This window comes from Calliopsis andreniformis, chromosome 9 (assembly GCF_051401765.1).
Source record: "Calliopsis andreniformis isolate RMS-2024a chromosome 9, iyCalAndr_principal, whole genome shotgun sequence".
Classification (NCBI taxonomy): domain Eukaryota; kingdom Metazoa; phylum Arthropoda; class Insecta; order Hymenoptera; family Andrenidae; genus Calliopsis; species Calliopsis andreniformis.
In genome coordinates this window covers 4,621,273-4,635,595 of record NC_135070.1, presented here as the reverse complement: position 1 = coordinate 4,635,595, position 14,323 = coordinate 4,621,273, and the positions used below count along the sequence as shown (strand labels likewise).

Sequence of the window (14,323 nt, the reverse complement as noted above, 5' to 3'; positions counted from 1 at the left end):
TATCAATTCTTTCTCCACTAACATTGGTTATTTTAAAATCATTGAAAACATAACTCAAAAATATGAATTAAATTCTCCTTTCTCTTAACTTTTCCCTGAAAATGAACCAGCCTGAACAACAAATCAAAACGATGAACATACATTTATCAATGCTAATTGAATAGTTGTTGACCATTTTCCCACACGATGCTAATGGTCCATAGATAAAAGAAACATAGGAACTCCATCACCCCAATTATTCTTTTTCAACCTCGTAGAAAACAGTAATTTACGAAATTCGTTAAGTCATAACAGAAAATACTTCACCCTAAACCAAATCATGATTCTGCAAATATCAACTTAACCCTTAGGTAACTATTGTTACTATTTATAGTTAGTATTGATATCTGGTATACTCAAAGTGATGTAATTTTCATTATTGCTCTCATTTAAATATGAAAGACTTACGAGGACTGTTCAAAAAGCTTTTTACACCCCAGTCCAGGTATGATTATAAATACAAGATATAAAGAACTTACTAAACACCCCTCATATAATAAAAGTTACGAATATACGTCCTACCTCGTTTGTATGTTACAATAAACATCACATCATTTTTGTAATCATTTAATATCAATAGATTTTAATCAAAGTCTTTGTAACTTAAAATTAAATGTCCATAGTTAAAGGTTAAAAAACCATAATCAACCCTTAACTACAAACACCAAACTTTAAGATATGTACGAAGCCTCAATTAAAACCTATTAATATCAACTATTTACAGAATCGATATTACATTAATTGAAATGTAGAAACAAAGTATCACAAATATTCCCAATATATAATAATACAGTCTTTCATATTGAAATGACAGCCATAAAAAAAATGTATCATGCAAAGTCCACCAGACTCCATATCAATAGCTAAAGATTATAAACTAGAATCACAATCGTACACCACTCTAACACAATCACACGAAGGATATTCGTAAAAGGAGCAATGGGTCCGCAAAAATTCGCCGAATTTCGCGCAGAACGACAGCCTAAAAGAGAAAATAGACGAGCAGAGCACCCTTGACGAATCCACGGAAGAGTTCGGTTGGGAGGGGGTGTGTGAAAGAAGGATAGGAAGAGTTTAATATGTACGGGAACAGAGGTGGAGTTGGAGGGTTTAATATGTACGACGTCCTCGGGGCGTTATAATCGTCGGGTATCGATCACTGGCCGCCTATGACGCAGTCTGCTTCGAGGGACTTCGAATTCATCCAATCAGGGGAGATACAGGACGACCGAGCGAGATGACCTCGTCCTTCCTAATCACCGTTTTACGTCGAACACCAGATGGGCTGGTTTCTAATGTTCCAAAACGGCGAGATCGATTCGCGATTATCGGCGGACGCGTCAGCATTCGCGAAAAAAGCACGACGAGAATCGGTGCTGGCTTCCAATCGACCGAAAGTGTCTTCGGTGTAAAAGGATCGGTAGACTCGTAATGAATTTCATCCGAATTGCTTGAAGACTATTTCCACCTAAAGAGCATGTGCTAAAGGAAGGTTCTTTGTTGAGTTAGAACTTGCAAGGCCTTGAATTATGAATGTGCATTCTTATATTTGAAATGTGTTAGAAATTGAAGGGTCCATGGGAAAAAGGAGGATTGTCGAATTTTAATATTTCTCAGAAAACGGGAATTTAGTTTTCAATAGCCATTTCATATTTGCTGGGATATCCAAATAAAACACTGATTTGTTCTCCATTTTAGACCCGATACACATGAGCGATATTTGGATGCACGATCACGTAGCGATCGTATGTCTTTTTTCACTTGTAATTGGGAAAACAAAGAAAAGCATATGATACCAACGAAATCGTGCGTCAAAATATCGCCTGTGTGCAGTACTTGTTGTTCTGCATTCATTTTCAATTTTTACTTATAGCTTCAAGTAGGTAATTTATAACACAGTGAATTCTAAAAAATGAAAACAATTCCAAGAATATTGTATACAAAAAGGAGAAATGGTCAGAGAAAAATTGTTTTTATTATCAATTCGTATTATGTTTCTCTTGTGTTATTTTCTTTTTATTCTTTGTTTTTGAACCATGGTCGGAAATGCGACATCGTCGTCTCGATCGTCTCTTGGTGCTTTCGTTTCTTCATTTTTAGTTCAGGCGTCATTCTCGGAAACTTGGAGTAGAATTTTTAAGCTTTTTCGCCACAAAATATGTTTAACACTTGTAGATCTTCGAACTATCGGCGAGACTCAGAATATTTCCCTTTCTTGCATTGTCTCTTTTTAACATTCTTCCTTATTTCATTGTATATCTTAATTTTTTACAACTGTCCAATTTTAAAAATGTTTTAATTCGCAAAATTCGAAATTCGTTAAAATTGACATTCCTCCTTCCGTGTTATATATTTATTTTATATATGGTATATTTTTCCATAGGTACTTCGGTAGTGTGTTTTACGCGTAAAATAAGACTAAAATGTCACGTAACAAAAAGTCCATAAATGAAATTTTTTTTAGTGATAGGGGGATTGTGAAGGAGTTATAACAAAAATATGATTATTATTTCTGTGAGTTCAATACAGAGTAGAACAAGATACGTCATTTTTATGTTAGGTAACAATTAATTTTAGTTTCATTTTGTGTTGTATTGAGCTGAAAGAAGCAGCATTACCATATTTTTCAGATTTTATAATTTTGTTATAACTTCTTAACATAGCATTTACGAACTTTCTGTTACATGACATTTTAGTTTTATTCTTCTTCCTAGAACACATTGCTAAAGTATGTACGGAAAAATGTGGGACACCTTGTATACAATATACATAAATAATTCTAAAAATATAGATTTGGATTTGTTTGTATTAACAGTGTACAAAAAATTTTTAATTTTAATGATTTTCAATTAGTTTTAAGTATTAGGGATCTATTGGAACCTACTTGCTTATGAGAATTTGTTAAGATCATTTTTAAAACCTCGATTGTACGTCAACCCAAAAATTTGTAAAATACGATATATTTATTAATTTTGGTGTAGATTCATTAATACTTGAAGTGTATTGGAATTTTCTTGATAAACTAATTTTAGTTCTTGATTTCCATTAGAAAACTCTTTTGGAATCTTGATTCGACGTTTCCTGAAATATTAAAACCTCATAAATATTGTGCAAAATAAGATGTACGTAAACGATATCGAACATCTTGAAATATTTGGTTTCAAATATATCTACACGAGAAAGTTCAAAAGTGTACAATTCGCAATCATTTTAACAGAGATTGTTTTACACGAAATATCGGAGGAGCTACTTGAAAAACGATGTTTGTCCTCAAATATTGCTTAACATGCGGCTGAAATCAATCGAACGTTACGCAAACACGTACTTATACAATTAGGTACATCGCCATGGAACGCAATAATGCACAGCAAATACGTCACCAAGTGGTAGCTACTAATGATTACTTCGATATTCTGACCTGCATCACTTGCATTATTGCCTGCATTACTGTTCTCCTTCCCTGCAAAATTCACGCAAAAGTTTAAATCACTTAGACGAAGGAATAATGCAAGCTACTGTACGAAATAAAGTTGCTGTTCTAAGTTTCTATATGTATGCAAGGAACGAATGGTTTACATGTCCCAGAAAGCAATGGTGATCATCTAAATTACCGATCGTCACGACAAACTCGCGTTACGAGCGTGAAGCCATGGTGAACATATCCACACGTGAACTAGCAATCTACATTTCCTGCGAAGCTTAAATAATAAATAACCAGGACGATTAATCATCGAGACAGATGCGTTCTACAGGAACTTCAAGGCTGTTTTTGTTCTTGAGAATATTCAAAACTAAGATTGTTATACTCATAAGGTTACTTGAAAAATAATTCTATATGATTTTGTATCAGTCAACGTGAAAACCTATAATACTTGCTTCATGTCTGATCTATGTTAAGGTTGTACTACTTACTGAGTTCCTGTAAATATATGAGTAGATTGGTATAATGATGCAACTATATGATCGGTATACTGAAGGAATAATATGAAAATAATTAACGCAGAATTTAATGTTTTTTTCACCTTCAGTTATAGTATTTGCAAGATTGTAATTTATAAACTCGTGCTACTGTCTCTGGAACAGTAGTTATGGATAGTCTACCATAGAGTAGTAGATACTCTGGTTGTCTAACTATATGCAAAATTGTACTACTTACTGGATATACAACCGCATTCAAAGTTACTGTGTACTGGACGTCTGACTATATTCGAAGATTTACTACTTGCTGTCTGCCTTATCGCATTTGAGGTTACATTACTTACTGAGTACCTAACTATATTCGAGTTATACTATGATATATTATAACACAATATTTTACAGTTATTAATTTAAAGGAATTTGTAATTTAAAAAAGAATTTTTGTATTCAAACCTCTCTCAAATTCACCAATTTTGAGTTAAATCTATGCTTAAATGAAACACACATAAGTAAAATTAGTGAAAGTAAAAGGAACACTTTTATCCCGATATTCTTACCGTAAATTATCTTCACAAATTGTGTTAAACACTGACAACTGTTTAATAAACCACAAACGACAGTAGTACACTAAGTAAAAAAAAAACTATTTCAAAAATGATTATTATTCCTTGGGTTAATGTTATATTATAAATAGAAGTTATAACCAGAGTCTCACATCTCTATTATAAAATAATAGAAAACCTGTTTCACTGAATTCTCCATGAACAGTGCAGTGAAACAAGAAGGACCACCCTGCAGACTTCGTCAACGATGTACCCTGTGCGCTCGTCCACGCGCGAGAAACATTAACCACCGACTATTATCGCGAATCGTAAATAAAACGGTTGCCAGCAGTTAATCGTGCGCTCGAAAATTCGGAAATTTAACGCCTGTTGAGAATGCGGGTTAATTGTTCGATGCCAGTTTAAATAACATGCCCTGGGGCGATTTATCGATACGCTGCGTATATTTCTGCTTCCTTGTATCTATGTGTGCACATACCTGTTTATTTTCTCGTAACGCGAAAAACACCAGGGAAATCGTTTTATGCGATATTCGATCGACGATGATAGACTTTCAGACAAATTTTTTCTGAATTGTTTTCATTTTCGTCAACGAATTTTTTATCAGTCACTTTCAGCGGTTTCGATCAGTTCACAATGTGATAGTGAATTTAAATAATTTTTATCTAAAATCTATTTGAAGGTTTTGGGATAATGAATAACTTTTAAAAGCATGTATCTATATGTAATAATAATGAGAAATACCTTTAAAGGTGGCTTTTAAATCATTAAAAAATTTCTATCATAAATTCAATTTTCTCCATTTCAGAATTTAATTAATATTCTTTGTTTCAGAAATATGTCAGTGAGGGCTCGACAGTGCGAGACTGCGTACCAACTTGCGTGGAAAAGGGTGAGTGCAGCCTTAATATTTTCAACGTGACATTTTTTTTCGTGAAATTACACTATCACATGCACGTAGTGCCATTAAACAGCGAACCAAATTTCACACGCTGGGAATTCAGGAATCGAAAAGTTTTTCATTGTGAAACAGCTCACTAAAATGATTGTACCTTTCCCAGTAATTTATATCATCTCGAGCTAATAAATGAGAATGGTTCTCGCAGAAGTTTATGTATTCTGTAGATATGAAAATGTTCATTAATATGACCGACCGAATAAATCGTCGCAAAAGGGACGCTCTTCTCTGAAGCAATTAATCTCTCGTTAAAACTTGTTCCTTTGAAGCAGATCCCCACGAGAGAAAATAACTCTCGACTCGGTTCACTCGCAAAAAAACGCTGTAATTTTATTCTGTATTATTATTCCTCATACTTGCCACAATTCGCTCATCCCTCTTCACCAATGCAGTTCCCTTGTTCGTCGACGATATTCTCATATAAAAATGCAATTTCATTTACGCATGGGCACTTGAAATAACAACCTGCATCAAATTTCCACTTTGAAGTTACAATGTAATTAAGGAAGTAATGTAGTGTAGGACAGTTTTAAATTCTGTAATATAAAAATCTAGCAAATGTATCATTTCAAACACTTACACCTTTATTTGCATATGTATTGTTCAAATATGTAAATGTCTGTTAAAGAAAAAACACAAGCAAAGTGGATTTCAAAATAAATAGCTACATCTGTTTGAAATAAAAAAATACACAGATTATACGACATATTACAAACTACCAAAACAGGAGCTCGTTAGAACGGACACTTTTCACAAAAATTTCGAATTTTAACACTTATAACAAATAAATTAATTTAGAGATATGACATGTTTCGTATTTCTGACTGTAAAGGGATATTTACTTAATATGTGTAATTTAAAAAGTTATTCGTCCAAACGCTGCAGAATTTTCCTTTTAGTAATTAAGAATGCAATAACAGCTTGATAAAGCGTCTACATTATTTGCACGAATTTCAATAGAATTCGTTAACAATATTATCTAGAATCCAGAGTAGCTCGTGTAAGTGTTGCCACGCAATTTCAGAACTTTCAGCCATTCAAATTTTATACTATAGTATTTGTATCTTCTGTACATCACTATGGTTTCCATTGAGGTACATGATTTATTTTTATGAAAATTTCTCAGAAAAAATGCTTTCATCCATAAAACTGTAGTAAAAATATACAAGGTGGTATAAAAATAGGCGGCCAAATTTTGGTATCAAGTTCTACATCTCCTAAAAATGGAGAGAGGTCGTATAAACATAGGTCCAGAAACTCTTTGTTTTCGAGATATATACGATTTTTGTTTGTAACTGAATACTTGAAAAATTTGTAATTTATTCAAAGAAATTGCTGAAAATGACTTCCTTGTGCCATGATACTTTTAAAATATATGAATGTTCGCTCACCAATATCAGAGAAAGATATTAGTAATTCTCGTAATTCTACTTGTGATATCTGCTCATGTAAAGTTTTGAGATAAACAAAAAAGTATTTATATATCAAAAATGAAGTGTCTCCAGACCTACGATTATATGACCTTTCTTCATCCTTAGAAGGTGTATAATATTTCTATAGCTTAATAAATAAAAAAAAGGTGTAAAATATGATACCAAAGTGTGATCACCTATTCCTGCAACACCCTGTTACAATTAGACTTCAAATGACACTCAGTACCAGATATTCGACAACTGACTCAAATCTATGCATTCTTCATTCTCTCCAGGATTCACACCAACATCACACACTCAAACCTTCCATTCCTGGTCCTTACTATACCACGCATTCACAGAATCTCGAATACTCGATATTCAATCTAAACAGTCACATGCACGCAAAACGTTATCAGCCACCTAAACACATTTCGTTCAAACCTCACTCTCGGAAATCACCCATTCCCATCACCAAACATACCAACCCGCTAACATACCACAAAACGAAAGTTAGCATTCTCATTTCCAACAGGAATGTAGATAAAAAAAATTCATGAAAGTTACTCTTAAACACAGTCCAAGTTATATTTATCACAATTTTCCGTAAATAGAAGAAGTATCCTAAAATTTCATGAAAGACACTCACATAAAGCACTCCACACCGAATAATCCAAACCATAAAAGAAAACGTAAAAAGGAGTCGCTTTTTTTAAACCTCCACGCTGCATTACCCCTAAAAGCACACGAAGATCCAAATCTCCCTAAAAAATTCTCAGAAAAGAACAATTCCCCACAGGATTCCCCTTCAGTGAATAAAATCTGCAAAAATGTCTGACTACGGTAAATTGTATCCAACCGAGCGAGATCTCAGGCCCGGTTGCTCACGGATTCTCCCATCGAAAGAGCTCTGCTTGTCCCGACGATTCGCGTATCGACACTCCATAAAAAGAGCGAGGAAGGAAATCCAATCCCCTTCGAATTTCTTTTGAGCACGGCCAGGCTCTGACACGCTGGATTCCTTCGGAGCGCGTGGCCGCAGCTGCTTCAAAGACGTCGATCCACACGCGTGCAACGCTTTGAAATTCGAGCTGCACGCGCGAGTACGTCGAATCGTGCACGCGTGGTTTACCGCACGAACCGCCACGGAATTCCTCCACCCACGCTGGTATCTGCGTCGTAGAGAAACGGGAGCAGCGCCCACTCTCGCGTTGCGAAACGATTCAGGATTTTTCGCCGCAATTCTTTGACCCGGGTTACGTGCCATCGCGTCCTCGCGATGAACTCTCGTCTCGCCATCCCTCGATTCGTAGACAATCTGTCTCCATTGGAGGAGCTTCTTCTTTGACGATTGGGAAGCCAGTTGGTGTGTGTCTTTTGTTGATCATTTGATTTCATGATGGTTGTACGTTAGTGATCTTGTGGTTGTTTGCTTGGACACTTTGACTGGTTTCTGCTTTCTTCGTTTTGGTGGCGGTCAGTCTTCTTCTGAAGATTTTTTGGGTTGATTTTTAGTGTGGAGGGTCATCAGTGATATCTATTTGGATTTTAGATTACTTGAATATAATAGTTTGGGGTTCCTATTTGCTATTTATTGAGCTGTGGAAATTTCTTCTTCAGTATGATAGTGTATGGTCAGTACCACGTGATTTCATGATAGCTGTACGTCAGTGATCTTGTGGTTGTTTGCTTGGGCACTTTGACTGGTTTCTGCTTTCTTCGTTTTGGTGGCGGTCAGTCCTGTTCTGAAGATTTTTTGGGTTGATTTTTAGTGTGGATTATCAGTGATATCTACTTGGATTTTAGGTTACTTGAATATAATAGTTTGGAGTTCTTATCTGCTATTTATTGAGCTGTGGAAATTTCTTCTTCAGTATGATAGTGTATGGTCAGTACCACTTGATTTCATGATACCTGTACGTCAGTGATCTTGTGGTTGTTTGCTTGGGCATTTTGTCTTGTCTCTAGTTTCTTCATTTCGGAGGTGATTAGTTCTCTTCTTAAAATTTTTTGAATTGCTTTTTGGTGTGGAGGATTATTAATCATGCCTATTTGTACTTTAGGTTATTCAGATTATTTGAGAATTTTATTTATTATTGATTGGGCTTTGGAAATTTCTTCTTGTGTGGTATAATAGTGTATGGTAAGTATCACTTGATTTCATGATGGTTATACGTCAGTAATTTCACGATTGTTTGCTTCGTCATTTTGCGAATTTTATCGAATTTTAGATTATTCAAATAGTTTGGGAATCTTATTTGTTATTCATTGGACTGTAGAAATTTCTTCGTCCAGGATAATAATAGTGTATGGTCAGTACACTGGATCATAAATCATTGACCCCTGCGGTTGACTGTCCAACACAGCGCAGGTGGTAGACACTGGATCATTTATGATTCATATTAAGGGTTTCGTAACATCTACTTCAGAACTAATTTATCTCTCAAGATTACCTATATCTTATTACATCACTAACAAAATTAGCAGCACTATTGCGATACCTTCTCAACATCCAACGAATAACTTATTAATAGAACATAACATTTTTATTTTTGCGAGTAACTTATTATCAGAACATAGCAGTTTTATTTTTGGTGGTATCAATGCACCATATACAGGAAGCATCATATCAAATTTCCTGAAATTTGGTTAACCCAGTCCATAGTTCACAGATACACAGCAAGATAGATGTCAATATACGTACATGTTCAGGGAAATTCTGTCTTACCCCCTTGACTAATTGTAAGACTTTTGTAACTTTAATGTCATCAATGTCTCACATATAAAAACCACTATACTATTTTCACTCTTTTGAACTCAGGGGAGCACAGAACGTCGAGAAGTGCAAAAAATCCAGGGAGAATCAAAAAGTAACCCATAGGAATAATTTCGGCTTGTTATCATATTATAATAATTTTATAATAGTTACTGTATTATAATACTGTCGGCAAAGTAAAAGGGATTTCAAGGGTTAAAAATAGTTAAGTCTAGAAAATAACTTTTGATAGATATATTTTAGAGTCTACTTTTTTGCTACTTTTATATGTTTAGTAAATAATTTGTTTATAAGCTTATAAATAGTTCTTGGCTTTTCCTAAAAAATATACTTTCTTAGGTTGTGTTATTTTCATAATACATGTGTGATATGAAAACAAAAAAAATTCATATAAAAGTATGTCCTATTTGACTTTGCTTTCGAGTTATAATTTTATATTGGAATAATTCTTTCGAAAGATGAAACTAGTTGAACTAATTTCATTTACTAACTAAAGTTAAACCTTGTAGTTTAACTTTGTGAGCACTTCCTCTTAAATTAGATCCTTCCATAGATTAAGTGTGTATCTTACATTTCTTGATTAGAGAGAAACTTCCTAGATTCACTCACGACATGTTTCAATAATCTGGCCTGTAGTTCTCTAATGACCTACATGTGAGATACTAAGAGGGAATTAGACTACAGAATTAGACTACAAGGTTTAAAATCAGTTATTGAAATCTGTTTATAAATAAATGAAATTAGTTCAACTATTTTCATAATAATTCTTTCGAAAGAATTATTCCAATATAAAAGTCGCTTTGACTCCAAAACAAAGTCAAATGGGGTATATGCTTATACAAACTTTTTTATTGTTTTCATCTGCAGCATTCAGCGTCAAAACTTGTAAATGGGACTCTATAAACTCACAAGTTGTATAAAATTCTTTTGATACAGGAAGTTTATATTACACTCTACTGTGATAATAATTGTCTGATCAAAATTCTTGAAAGTGTAAATAAGTATCATGCACCCATTGACTTTTTTTAATTATTTCGTTCTTTAAATTCCTACATTTAAATCTATGCATTTCTTTGTAAACTTTAAAAAGTATTTTAAAGTGGGTAATAAATACATACAAATAAAAAAAAATCATTGTTCAAAATAGCTTGACCCATATTTGGACCATAAAATCATGAACGTCTTAACAATCTTCTATATCTAACTAAATAGTTTCATTAATAACAACTTCACCATTTAATTTTCATTTCACGAACACTCACGTCATTACTTCCGTCAAATTTCAATTTCCATCGGAATCTCCAGGAATGAAATCATGAGCAATTATACAATTACTGTCTGTAGAGCCGTGAAATGATCAAATTCGTTAAAATACCTTCTTCGTCCAGAAATTTTTCTTCGTTCGAGCCGAATGCCATTAAAGTTGGCCTGCTTCCCGGGATAACCGACGGTAATCAGGTAAAAAAGACGTCGAAAAGACTTCAAGACTTCTCCCAAGTAGAAAAGTCTGGAAATGTCCTGGAAAAACTGACGAGGAGCTAGGCGTCACGACGCCAGACGTGCGTAATGCGATTAAGAAGAGGGATGAAGGAGTCCTTCGTCCCCCTTCGAGCTGAAGATCCGACAAACCTTTTGTAATCCTCTCGAAGCAGAACGGAGCGAACATGTTCCCGTTCAACGTGTTCAATTTTTACTCAGATGTCTATTTCCATGGATCTCCGATTTACGTAATATCGCCTTTATTGGATCCACTTGTTCCGAATATTTTATCCTCTGTTTCTCTATTTTTTTAAAACCTCTGTTCTCTGGTTTTAATTCGAGGTATTTCTATTCTGAGGAATGCTGAAGACATTTTTCCTTTTCGCCATGATTCTAAAGTTTTCTTTAGAATCTTCTTTGCTTTCCTTCTATCTTGCTTCAAAAGCGACGAACGGAATTGAATCTTTCATTGTTAATAATAGGAACCGATTTCTTTTCTCGTTTATTGTGTAATATTGCTGGATTTTCTGGTGGGGCAAATAAAAAGTAGTAAATTGGGAAAATATGAAAACGTTACACGTGTTTCTTCAAGAGAAAGAAAGAATATAGGAAAAGGGAGAGAAAGAGATTCGCAGGTTTTGAAAGTTTCATTGCAGCTTGACCGCAAAAGCCTCCAACGTTTTGTCCCACTTTGTGTTTGTACTAAGGCTAATGGGTTTGCCACGTAAATTAACTTCTTTAATGGTGTCGTCCTTTGAAAGTTGCCTGAAATCTCCTTGAATATTTCAGTGTATAAGTGGTGGAGGGTTCGAGGACCGACGGGATGGAAGTTTCTATTGGAAATTCTAGTAGTTTCGTGGCTGGAGCTCTTGCAGAGGAGGAAATTAAATTTAAAAAAATTTCTCGTCCAGGATTGTTTAAAAAATTCTTATTTCTACCGAAACTCTGAAACTCAATTACACTTTATTATAATGATTCTGTATCAAGTTACTTAGAAGTTACAGTGCATATTTCGGTATGAAATTATACAATCAGTAGTATAATTAAGTGAGAGGTCAGGCAAACGTGTTCCTTTCATTCGAGTTTAATTTAATGTAAAACTTCAATCCAGATACATAATTATACTCAAAGAAGACAGGAAATTAGTAATAAATTTAATTTCGTATCTAGAATTTGTAGTTAATATACTTAGTGGCTCATAGATATATTCTTTCTAAAAATTGTTAATTGTTTTACGTCTCAAAAATTTGTTGTCAAATTAATTTTGGAAATACCTATAAATATGAGCTAGTCAAAAGCCAAACTAATTAATTTCATTTTTTTTTAATTTGTAACTTTATTATAACTTCATTATAAAATTATGAATGACTATGAAATAATGTTTGATGTATTTTTAAAACCATTTTACCGAATTTTAAAAATGATAATTTCTTAAATAATTCACTGTATTATATAACTCTGTACATTTACTTCAAACATATTTTTAAACTATATTATTTATAGAACTGTTAGCTTTTTCCACTTTTCCTCGTATGATGTTCATAAATTTGGTATCTGGGAGGCTTTACTGTACATATGTTACTCGTATTTTGTAGCATCGTGTTCCTGCTATACGTGTATTACCAATGAAATATACAGGGTGATCAGCTTAACTGGAAACCCTCCAATGGATGTTGGCAGCACTTACAATGCTAACAGCATTTCAAATAAATGCTGCAACACTCGGAGTGTTTGCAGAGAAACTAATCACCCTGTATAAAATCACCTGACTGTTTACATTTTATGCTATTGAACAATGAAAACTTAAAACAATTTAGTCTTTATCTACACTTGATACAGTGCCTTGACCATCATTATATTCTTCCATCATGTTTTAATTTATCACTAAATAAACTTTAAACTTTCACACAGACGAGGTCTCACATATTTAACCAATACTGTATACATATTCTCGAATTCATTAAATTACCAACTATTTTTGGAAACCTCAAATCAGCAATCCAATGTCTTTACACTTCGACCATGCAAACTGAATAACCCTTCATGAATAAATTCATGAGTCACTACACAATGCGAGACTCCCATAATGTATATCCACCCCTTGAACATATATTAAATTAAATGACCCAACACAGATTAGGCAATGTAGCAACCCGATAACTCCGCCTCGCTCTTCACGCATTTAGTCACTTCTGCCCAATTTCAACTTTTCAGATCCCCAACTCTTCAGTCACAAGTCTTCCAGCAAACCCAATTCCATTAGCACGCATTGGAACACGCCAAAGCCTTTCAGATCCTCCTCCCTCTGCCAAAAACGCTCCATGACACGATCGATCCTTCGCCACAACATAGACCACCGACAACAGTGGTCTCGTTTAACCTGGACTGATTATCAGTGGATGTTTCAGAGGCCTGGAGTACGAGGACGTACTGCTGCCAGCAGGACGGCTGCAATTCAGGGCCTTCGTTGACGTCCAGCAGCACCCTCGTCTATCTCGCGGTCTCGATGGCGGTCCTCCTCGTCGGACGGACTCTTCGTGGCTAATACGTCGCTAGGGGCGACGAAGAAACCACGAACGGAAGCACCGGGATCCACCTGACGCGAGAACAAGGTCGGGGAACGTAGAGTAACGACGTTCGCGCCTGATCGACACGGCTCCCTTGCTGACTGGACGCTGACGAGTCGATAGTTGTCGCTGATCGATCATACAGAATCCGTGGAATCCGACTGATGATCGCCTTTCATCTCTGCTCTGCTCGGATTTTCACTCTTCTCTGGCAGAATTTATGGGGGATTTTCGGGATTTTCGCTATCGGGAATTTTGACTTCCTGCTGAAACTCGTCATGAAATGCTTTTGAACCTGTTTTAGTCACTGGTATTTTATTGACTGGCGTTTGTTTTTGAATCTATACTCTTTTATTTTATGTTTCCTATGATTTTTTTATTTGGTACTATTCTTTTTTACTTTTCTTAACGGTTTTCATTTTTTATTGTTGCTTTATTGTTATAGGCATTTAACCTTTTATAATAACACTCTGATTGAAAGATGTCTTTGTTTCAGTCTTGACCGATTACGTTTATAGTGATTATTAAAAGATATCTCTAATGAGTAGCTTCATTCCTGAAAAATTGGATTGTTAATTGCTTCAAAATTTCATGAAATTGCTGGAAACCCC

General features: G+C 34.7%; 1 protein-coding gene across 1 annotated transcript in view; it reads left to right on the top strand.

Annotated features, from left to right (window-relative positions):
- LOC143183509 (U-scoloptoxin(05)-Sm1a) overlaps window positions 1-14,044 on the top strand; it is a 155,373-nt gene extending 141,329 nt beyond the window's left edge. The window contains exons 3-4 of the mRNA XM_076385057.1: window positions 5,355-5,412; window positions 13,554-14,044. Coding sequence (XP_076241172.1) covers window positions 5,355-5,412; window positions 13,554-13,690 — 195 coding nt within the window. The 3' untranslated portion in view covers window positions 13,691-14,044. The remainder of the gene's footprint in view (window positions 1-5,354; window positions 5,413-13,553) is intronic.
- The last annotated feature ends 279 nt before the right edge of the window (window positions 14,045-14,323 follow it).